An 11,330-nucleotide genomic window follows, 5' to 3' on the forward strand; every position below is an offset into this window, starting at 1 on the left:
ATTGCAAAAGGCATGAAAGAACGGGGATTATATCAGTAAAAAAAAGTGTGCAAGGTGTCCCAAGTAGTTCCGAATGGAAAATTGGTGTAAACATTTCCCATTTTGAATCTCCATCTGGTGTTTTTTCTTCGTTCCTGTGAAATTCTCCGGTTAAAATTAGATGATGTATCGATGAAAAAATCTTAATGTTACGTCATTGAGATGTACAAATATGTTTATTTTAATGAAAAACCATCAAAAAGTGATGATAGCAATAATATAAGATTGACTAAAAGAAAATGCTTCCTATATTGATGAGTAATTTGTTTCCTATTAAGTAGTGCCAATTTCTAATTTTTCTCGTATTACACGTAAAATGATGTTTTACCTTGAGTGATGTTCTGTTTGATTTAACCTTTATGCTCGAATCTAGTGTCTCTTGGGTTTAGCAAATGATGGTTCTATTCCTGAACAAACAAAAATTATTACAATGAAATGAAAATTAAACACACTGTAATTTACTTTAGTTCGAATGTCGAAAAGAATTGATGAACCCTTTATTATAGCTGTAAGTTACGATAAACATTTTCTGGAAATCATGAGCGCAGTTTGTGAATAGGGCTGTTCTTTTTCGATGTAGACTGCTTTTATATGTCGACATTCAAAGAGCTTTGACATTTTGCTAATGCCCGACCGGCCATGGTGATAAGAAAGCTCTATAGCTAATCATTTCGACTCTCCATTGCAATCTCATCAAAGACAATAGAAAGAAACAAAAGGATTTGAATGTGTATCATTGACCGACCCGCATGTATTAGTATTATAATCGATCGAGATATTTTAAAATTGATACGTGGAATGTGTTAGACTGTGTGGAACATCTATGATATTTACTTCGATTTTCTTTCCAGATAGAATTTGCCTTGAAGCTAGAGTAGCCTTCCTTGAACTGTTATGAAATTAACTTTACATCAGACATCTGCGATTGGTTTTATTCTATACGGCTACATCTCTGACGAATGAGAGAATGCTCTACCACTTGTTAACTACAAAGGCTGCACTTTTAATCATTAGTGCTACTCGAGTTCCGTATGCAATGTGTCTTAACAATGAAACACGTAGTCCAGAATTTGCTCTACAAGAAGAATTATTTAAAACTTACAACAGGCACATCAAACCAGTTAAGGATTATTCCAAAATAATACCGTTGGGAATAAAACTGTATATTTTATCTCTACAAGAATTGGATATGAAGTCGCAGACATTACACACTGCAACGTGGTTAGAGGTCTTTTGGAAAGATGAATATCTTGCATGGAATTCGAGTGAATTCTCCGACATCCAATACCTCCGACTACCTGCGGATAAAGTCTGGGTTCCATCCATTTGTAACATTCGAGAAATCTCTGGTAAACGATGTGTGACGTACGGATCTGTTGCAGACACAAGTAGTGAAGTTTCGGTTGACAGTTCCGGACAGGTTGTTCTTGGAGAAGGCATTCAAAGCATCATTATGTGTGCATTTAACACCCAGAAGTTTCCTTTTGACACTCAGACATGTGAATTTGAATTCTTTCCCACAAACTATTTTATACATGGCATACATATTATCTACAACCAGTCGAAATTGATAACCGAGTATTTTGCAGAAAACGGAGAATGGAATTTGGTGTCATCAAACATGAAAATGGACGTGAAAAATATAATAAAAATGTGTGTTGTGTTAAGAAGGAGACCTTTGTTTCTAACGTTGTCTTTAGTGTTTCCAATCGTCGCCTTGTCCATCATGAATGCTTTCTGTTTTCTGTTGCCAATTGAGTCCGGAGAAAAAATGGGATTGTCTGTTGCTCTGTTTCTAACGTTTGCCGTTTTTGGAAGCATTCTAAGCGACTCAATGCCCCAAAACTCCGAGAATATTTCGTTGTTCGTTGTCTACGTAACAATTCAAATTTTCCTCAGTGGCGTCAGTGTTGTCATGGAAACTGTTGTGTTGCGTGTCTATTACACAGAGGTGTGTTCGTCATTACCAAAACCTGCATGTGTACGGGGAAAAAGTATAGCATCTCTTTCTGATGATCCTTTTGATAAATCATTACAGAAAATGAAAGATTTAGATCGTTCAAATTCTATGTTACACGGAACTCGAATGAATCATGGAGAGAAATGGAAAACTCGGGCAAGAAGACTGGACAAAATCTTATTGCTTTTAAATGTTCTCACAAACATTGTTACTATATGTATTTTCGCATCTTTCTTGGCTTAGATGTTGCTTGAAAATATTGTTTATTTTATGATATTGAGCTGAAAAACATATGTATGTCTTCAAGAGACGAAACGTAACTACATGTCTGTGTAAAGTAACTACGAAAAATTCAAGTTTTAGGTGTCGTATGAATTACAATGTAAACCATCTATCAGATAACATGACTGTTTAAAAATTAGAAATATGCAGTTTATAATTTACAATTTATAAATCAACTTATCCTATCCCAGAATTGTAACACATGCTCTGTTGGTGTAATAAATTCATGTAAATAAATCCGTGATTTATCAAGACTATAACAAATGTGTGCCAACGACTGTATGCATGCTCCTATTTTAAAAACAATGTTATCACTTTTATAAACTTCATTATATGTGATCCTCTTCTCTATTTTTTTAAGGCAGGGAAGGGGGTATCTCTAACAAATGATCTGCAATTGAAAACCCGTTGTCCTTATAAAAGTAAAGGTAACGCTAATGTAGTATTATTGAAGTTCATTAACGTTAATGTTGTTTTAGCTTGGATTAGAATGCAAACAATTTTCGTGCTGGCTGTGTTTTCTCTCTTTGAGTTGGCATCAATTTTAATCGCCATTAACTATCATTAGATTTATTTATTCCCGTCAATCAACGGTAACAAAAGTAGTTGAGATCGTAAAGAGACTAAAATCAATCTGAATTTGAATTCATCGGATTTTATTGTACAATTCTATCGTTAGAGTGTTTGAGTAAAAAAAAATCTTAATTGCTTTCGACGCTAAAGGTTTTTTCCCCTATAAAATTAAGGACATTGTCATCACAAAATGTAAATTATACGAGTTCCAAGCCATACCTTTTGGAAAATATTTGTTACCCTAAAAAAACCCAATCTTAATAATGACTAATATTAATTTTTATTATAATGCGAATACGATTTTATCTTTTTACAAGTTATCTGCGCATTTATATGAAAAAATTCAAAATTCTTATGGATGAAGCTCGGATGTCAAAGCCTAATAAGATTTATACCTTTTGATTATTTTATAAGGAAAGATAGTCAGCCAAGATAAAGTTGGTTTTACTACAATCATGGTATCTTACTTCAAAGAATATTTGATTAAAAAGTGCATATGTTTTGTTAAAAATCATTTTATCATAAAGTTTGGTTTCAAAGATAAATAAAAATACTAATAAATTTTATCAGAATATTTTTTATGGATAGAGAATATAACAAATGAAAAATCTATGGAATTGTGATATCAGATTAGTTAATATAATAAATGTAAATATTAGTCACACAACAGTCGAACTTGCATTTTGATTTCATTTTTAAATGAATGCGCGAAAACAATATTTCAATTTGACATAAGTGTTAGCATGGGAGATCGCTTAAATGAGCAATATTCAAACTTTTTCTCACCAAATGGTTGTAGAGAGGATGCCAATGAACTCCCTTCATATTTTTTTTTCAGATGTTTAAATGTTGAAAATATGTTTGTTGCTGCGCAGTACGACAGACGTTCTGAGTGATTAAAAAGGCATTGTCCTGTTCTTGTATGCATATTTTTCAAACAAAATGACATGTAGGACTTCGTATTTATTGCTTTTATATTTTTTGGCAACAGTTATGGCCAGTTTTTGGGCAGAAACAAGCCAGTTCAAGACATGTTTACATTCTTATCCTCAAATGTTCAAGATGGCCGCACATCCCCCTTAAGGGAACATTTTGTTATGTCAATGGTTATAAAAATGGAAAGGGTAACGGTTAAGGGGGCTAGTTGGTCAACAAATTATCCATCAGGTTTACCTTTAGTTTTTAGATAATCATGATACCTTTATTCATAAACTAGTTATATGTGTTTAGTAAAAATAAAATCTTAATACTACAATTGAAGCTTTAGAACTAGAATGTTTTCCTACATGTATATCCTTAAAGAGAGTTCTTCTAAACACAAATTAACCGTGACATAAGTCGAAAAACTCAAGTTTGTTTTTATGCTTTATTTCTTGTGATCGACCAATGTTTGATGAAGTGAAACTTAGTGACTGTTTAGATTTATCTAAGTTCTATATGTTTGAGATGAATATTGATTTACGGTCAGAGATCGAAAGAGATATGGTGAATGATATATTCAAAAATAAATTAATTCATCTGAGATTGATTTGTGTGTAAGCGCATGGAATGGATGTAGCGAAGTGAATCTTAAAGTCACGAGTGCGATTTTGGGTCAAGTTTGAAAGTTTAATTTAGAATAAATGTCGCGGTTACAGTCAGTGCCCGGTGTGTGGTTAAGAGCTAGTGTCGGAGGCTGCATTTCCGATCGAATACTAAGATAATAGTCACGTTACTTGTCAGTGCTAGAGCTAGTGTGTTGATAAGAAATAGAAGTAAGGCAAATTAAGCAGATGCCACGAAGCATTAAGGATGAAGGGACAGGGTCTACTTTTTTGGACGATGGACGAAGCCTAATTAAGGTCTTCCGTTTGAAACGGAAGACATTATAGTAATTGTAGTGTTTTTTCTTTTGTTCTTTCTTATCCCCCCCCCCCCCTTTTTTTGTCGTCAGAATTTCTCAGAGATGGCTGAATATAGACTTTCCTAAAATGTTCAGGGATGTAGAGAATAATGATATCTAGAGGTGTTCTTTTATTTTTTCAAAATTCATTTAATAATTCTGGTCTGTTTCTTGTCCCGCGTCAAAAACCCTTTATCCTCGAAATCTCAGAATCGGCAAACACTTGAACAATCAGACTTTGTGGGATGATAAACCTGTAGTTGAAGATGTGTTTAAGCTATTTTGTTTTGTTTGTCGTATCTTCCGGTCGTCACCAGAAGTACTTCAAAAATTATTTTATTTACGAACTTGATTTATTTTACGTATAATCAATCTGATAGTATAAATCCTTACATGTGTCATATATGCGATGTAAAATAAACAAAAAAACATTTTACTTCCGGTAAGATATCTCAATCATCTCAGATAAATTTATTTAAACAAATTTTGTTCCCACAAGATCTCAAAAACTCTTATTAATACAGTCACGAAACTTTCATGGATGATAAACATTTGTATGAAGATGTGATTAACCGGTTTTATCTTGTCGACCGTCACTTCCAGTCCTCACTGTTTCTTTAATCACTTCAGTTTATCCGTTTCCGGTCCCGACACAAATAAATTTCCTCTCAGTGATATCTCAATTAAAACTGAAAAAAAAACAACTAAACTTTGAGGAAAGAAAAAAACAATGTATGAAGATATGTTCACCATGTTCTGTTTGAACTGGCATAACTTTCGGTCGTCACAGGAAGTACTCAATATAACTTTTTGTCTTTTTACATGTATTTTGGTTTTTATAAAAATAATTACTGGAAAATTACTTCACAGTACATGTATTATAAATAATATCCATTGTCTTTATGGGATTTGATCGATCACGTGACCAACCCGTATTTATATCCCGATATACATCCAAAAAAGATACTTTATTTCTTAAACAAATGAGAAACGGAAGGCATTTTTGTTGCTATAGCAACACGAATCTAGTTTTTTATTATAGTTCTTGGATATTGAAGGCAACTCACTGCCCCGCCACCTAGCTCTTTCGGACAATAATCTTAATCTTGAGTTTTCAAGATTAATCGGGGTTCGGTGTATAAGAGTTTGACCGTTACAAGCAAAAGTAGAGTATAAATTTATGCACGATAACAAGTTATTTCAGTTTAATAATAAATCAAATATAAAAGTTTTCATGATCGAAAGGTATGGTTAAAGGGAGTTAAACTGCAATCTATCCCGTTTAAGATTTATAGAACAAAAATTAAAAATCTTTATATATTGGTAAGTTTAACAGTTGTTATTGTTTTTCCCCCACCTCCCCAATTTGTAAAATTTTCTTCAGCTCTAAAATGCTTGTAAAAAAAAATTAACCTACACTGATAGTAAAAACATAATGAGAGAACAAATGTATAAATAGATAATCTGAAATACAAGTTGTATAAGTTGAAACATGTAGACCCCCCCCCCCCCAAAAAAAAGGCGGAAATCACGGGTCTGAATATGCTGCGTCAAAATTTGACGTAGAACCGATCGGAATGAAAATAGCGCGTTTTCTCAGTAGTCGGAGTAGGATTTATTGTTTAAGAAAACCCAGGAGTTTATTGGAAAATTGTGTTAATTGCAATGTCAGACACATGTCGCTTTTAATCGACAAGCGTTTCACAGTCGTTTTACCGGATAAAACGTTCAACTTAGTTCATGATGAAAGTGCAGCACTAAGATCTTCATCGAACAAACAGGATGACAATGGAACTGAGATATTTTTCTTTGGATTTAAAGATTTGGATAACAGTGGTGACGAAGGCGATTTGAAGTCTGCTGTTGCTGTGTATAATGTGTCTAGGGATGTGAATGGTTTAAACGATGAGAAAGGAGATCTGCACATAGCATCGGTGTTTCTAAGAGAAAGTGAAAGGAGAATTCATCGCGGCGTTGCAGTATCAACAGAAACCGGTGATGTGCAAAATATATCAAAGTTACGGGAAATTTTTCATAAGTACGGTATTAATACCGTATTTAAAGCTACTCCAATTAACACAGATGTCGCTAATTGTGAGGGAGGAAATAATGAATGTATGAGGGTGTCTCCTTTGAATTCCGAGAACTGGACAACATTGCTTGACAAGGGGGATAACTTCCGCAGAGACTCAACGCAACAGTCACGTTCTGTTGTCATTGGAAATAAAAAGTTCTGTCCAGTTTTTCAAGACCTTCCAAGAGCACGTTACATTATTGAAAAGGTGATTTTGGAAAAATGTTATGAACACCATTGAGAAATGATACATGTATTACATAAGCTGAATATGCAAGGTTACCAGTTACTTTAACTGTTTATAATAATTTAAAGTTTTGTCTGCCATGTTTCTCTTGAATCTCTTCATTGCCTGCAACCCCTATATAAGCCGCAGACCTCTCAACAGTTTAAAGTATTTTGCTGTTACATACAGGTCTCGCCTATGTGGTGTACTTCTTGCCTCGCTGTGTTTCTCGGTCGGAATGAAATTATCAAATTATCTGTACTTTTCTTCAAGCAAAGAGAATAGTTACATCAGATAAACAGGTCAATGCATTATTTTCAAAATACCTTACACACATAAAATACGAAATAAATGCATAAAATCCAAAGACATACACTATTGTACATCATATATGAGTTCCAGTAGTGCAGTCGGGTGTAATTTAATCAAAGGGTTTACATACATGTGTGACAAAGCTTATTTGCGAGCAGTGTTAAGCTTTAACATAGATCTGTCAAATTCCACCAACTGAACTGGGCAAAAAAGATAAAAGATTTCTGAGCTTTCAAGATATCAAGTTTGATATTAATTAAATTGTATGGATCTACAATTATACATCTTGTCATACCTAAATGCAATAAATGTAGCCCTTTCCAACTTTTTTAATCTTGCATTTTCTCCTTGAAAAAAAAAAACCCATAATTGGGAGAGGGCTATACATTATTCTGATCAGCTTATATTATGCTCTGTATCAATGGTATTCAAGGTATGCATTGTGTTTTATTTCTTAAATGACATTTATAGTATTAACTTACTAAGTATTAGTTTGAAGATGAGGTATTGCTTTCCACTCCATTAATAAATATATTTGAAGGGATAGACACCCTTGTCATCTTTTTTAAAAGCTTCGTATTTTTTTCCCAGTGTGCAGGATGGATGAAAGAAGCAAGGGAACTTCTTGAAATATTTGACAAAAATGTTCCACAAAAGATGGACCTGGAAGAGTTAAAGAAGAAAATGAAATTTAAATTCATAGTTGTGGAAGGACTTGATGCAGGGGGTAATTTATTAATGTATTTTTTCTGCAATGTCGTCGCCTTCATATCCCACATGAATCTCTGAAGAAAGCATTTTATTGTCCCCCGCCGCAATGCGGTGCGGAGACATAGAAATGCCGGGCGTCCGTCCGTCCATGGGTCCGTGTGTCCATGGGTCCGTGCGTCCGTCCGTCACACTTTTTTGTAAGCACTCTCATGCCTACAAATTTTGACGGATTTTCATTAAATTTATACCAAATGTTTATACTACTAATACCTTGGTCAACTTCGAAAATCAGCATTGGTCGATTCTTTTTGTTGGAGTTATGGGACTTTGACCACAATAATGACTCAGTTTTATCCAAAAATTGACCTTGTAAGCGCTCTCATGCCTACAAATTTTGACGGATTTTCATAAAATTTATACCAAATGTTTATACCACTAATACCTTGGTCAAGTTTGAAAATCAGCATTGGTCGATACTTTTTGTTGGAGTTATGGGACTTTGACCACAATAATGACTCAGTTTTATCCAAAAATTGACCTTGTAAGCGCTCTCATGCCTACAAATTTTGACGGATTTTCATAAAATTTATACCAAATGTTTATACCACTAATACCTTGGTCAAGTTCGAAAATCAGCATTGGTCGATACTTTTTGTTGGAGTTATGGGACTTTGACCACAATAATGACTCCGTTTTATCCAAAAATTGACCTTGTAAGCGCTCTCATGCCTACAAATTTTGACGGATTTTCATAAAATTTATACCAAATGTTTATACCACTTATACCTTGGTCAAGTTCCTAAATAGCCTTGGTCGATAGACTTGATACTAGTATACTGCTTGACCGGCGGGGGACCCAGGAATTCTATTCTTGTTATAATAAAAATTTAATTTCAAACATATTTCTTATACAGAGTCATTTAATTATTATCACAGTCTATTAATACATGTATATATGTCGAGGGAAGACCACTATTATCACCTTCTATTGATACATGTTTGTATGTTAAGGGAAGACTACATTAACAAAGAACCTTGAGATTGAGTTGTCGGCCAAGAGGTTCTCTACACCTCCCCCCCAGACCCAGCACCTGAGGAAACACTTTGACGACCTCCCAGAAATCATCAGGCGAGCTTACTACGCCTTGGGCAACTACATCGTGGCAGTGGATATTCTCAAGACCTGCCAAGAAAAGGCCGTCATCATGGATAGGTGTGTACTGTGGATTACTAATTAAATGCGAGGAATTAATATCTGTGTAAAATCGCGAGAAGCAACCGTTGCAGATTTAAAAATCTCGCTTTTATTTTTCAGACAGTTTTGAACAGTAGGAAATTATAACCAAAAATGATGTTGGCGATTTTTTATTCTCATGATTTGATACAAATTAGCAGACTCGATCGTGGAATAAAGTACTCACGTAAAATAAGGAATTTTATATTTCAACCAGATACTGGCATAGCACCACAGCCTATGGAATAGCCAATGAAACAAGCAGCACAGATATACCACAGGAAGGCCACTGGGCGTATGACTGGCCTGCTGACCTTTTGACCCCTGACCTTGTCCTCTTCTTGTCGGTTAGCGAGGAGATTAGGCAGATTAGGATGAAGGGAAGAGGAGGGGAGAGTACACTAGAGGAAAAGCACCTCAAAAAAGACAGACTTTTTAGAGAAAGGTAGACAGTTTTGATTGAAAAGGTTCAATCTTGGAAATTTTATTTGTTTGTACTAAAAGTTTGTAGAAGAATTTGTTTCAATTTTTTTTCCAATAATGACTTTTCCTTATTTATTACCTGGTAATTGACATTTATTTTTTTTTATTCATGCATATGAATTGATTAGCCAGCTGGATTGATCTTATTTACAAAGCAAATGTCCCCCCCCAATACAAAAATATATAATTTTAAGCACAATTCTTAAAAAAATTGACATTATTAAACATTGTTTACTTTTTCCAAAATTATTAGTATCTTTTCATGATCACATGTGTGTGCTCTGTATGTAATTTATTTGCTGTCTGTTTCAGATTGTATCTGGCCTATAAAAGGATGAGAAACCCTAAATGCACAGAGATAGATGCCAGCGGATCAATGGAGAAGGTGTTGGAGCTAGCAAGGGAGGAAATCAACAAATTGAATTAAGAGAATTATGTCATGTATCCAGTGATTGGGAAGGACCTGCGCCACGCGCCATAGTCGCATTTAAGAGAAAAATGGCGCATTAAATCAATTACTCTACGCGCCGAAGTGCGCATTCAAATTTCTCATCGGTTATAAAAGTTTTAGCGATGTCCGCTGGAAATTTACTCTGTACGACTTAGCTAATCGTCTTTTAATACATTTGTTTTAAAACATCAAATTTCATTGGTCGTGTTTGGTAAAACAGAAATAAACAACCAATAAAAACGTTTCCACTCTTTTATGCGTGGTAGATTATTCCAGAATTTCCTCCGAAAGAGGAGTTGAAGTCGCCCAGTATTCTGAGTTCTCAATTATGTAAACTAACCCCAAATGCAGTAAAATAATGATTACCTTATTGAAAAGACGTTTTCACAGCCTCAATTAATCCCTGTTGTGATTATTAAAACTCACAACTGTCTTACCATGCTTATCGTTACTGTAGGGGTTATAAATACGGGTGATGCAACCACACTGCATTGAAAATTACAACCGATGTTTATTTATTTAAGTGTCGATACTACAATTAGTTGTAACTTGTAATTATTTAATAACTCGCAAAATTAATGTTTAAATAATAAGAAAAACCGTTCCCTACAGTTATCTTCAAAGTTTGAAAGATTCTCTACATAACGGTAATAATTGGGTCAAAGGGTTTGACTAATACCTCCAAAAAACACAGAAGTACAGAGACTGATTTTATTTATCATTAAGCAAACACCATAACAAGAATTGCATCAGTGAAATGTATAAACACATCAAATAAATGAAATTTAACCAGTTGGTTAAGTTTTTAAATTTTATAAAAGTTGTTTTGCTCTAGGTTGGTCCTTGATAATTTCAATTTTACAAAATGGCTCCAATGAATAAATAGATGGCCCTTTCATTATGAAAATGGCCCATTAAAATTAATAACTGTGGGGCCATAGTCCCATTGACATTTTTGGCCTTCCCAATCACTGTGTATCTGTTCAAAACAAATTTTCAACAACACAAGGATGTTTGCCAACTCAAAGAAATTTGGACAGAATTGGCGGAAAATTAAAGCTGAAGTCGAAAAACTAAAAGCTAAGACATACAGTGGTAGCAAC

General features: G+C 34.3%; 2 protein-coding genes across 2 annotated transcripts; both read left to right on the forward strand.

Annotated features, from left to right (window-relative positions):
• The first annotated feature begins 687 nt into the window (after nucleotides 1–687).
• On the forward strand, nucleotides 688–2,600 carry LOC128163838 (5-hydroxytryptamine receptor 3A-like). Its single transcript, XM_052827506.1, has one exon. The coding sequence runs from the start codon at nucleotides 1,007–1,009 to the stop codon at nucleotides 2,240–2,242; it is 1,236 nt and encodes a 411-aa protein (XP_052683466.1). The 5' UTR covers nucleotides 688–1,006; the 3' UTR covers nucleotides 2,243–2,600.
• Nucleotides 2,601–6,308: 3,708 nt separating this feature from the next.
• On the forward strand, nucleotides 6,309–10,222 carry LOC128162918 (uncharacterized). Its single transcript, XM_052826337.1, has 5 exons — nucleotides 6,309–7,018; nucleotides 7,940–8,075; nucleotides 9,071–9,272; nucleotides 9,511–9,738; nucleotides 10,089–10,222. The coding sequence occupies exons 1-5, from the start codon at nucleotides 6,314–6,316 to the stop codon at nucleotides 10,201–10,203; spliced, it is 1,386 nt and encodes a 461-aa protein (XP_052682297.1). The 5' UTR covers nucleotides 6,309–6,313; the 3' UTR covers nucleotides 10,204–10,222.
• The last annotated feature ends 1,108 nt before the right edge of the window (nucleotides 10,223–11,330 follow it).

The sequence above is a fragment of the Crassostrea angulata genome, chromosome 9 (genome assembly GCF_025612915.1).
Source record: "Crassostrea angulata isolate pt1a10 chromosome 9, ASM2561291v2, whole genome shotgun sequence".
Lineage (NCBI taxonomy): Eukaryota > Metazoa > Mollusca > Bivalvia > Ostreida > Ostreidae > Magallana > Magallana angulata.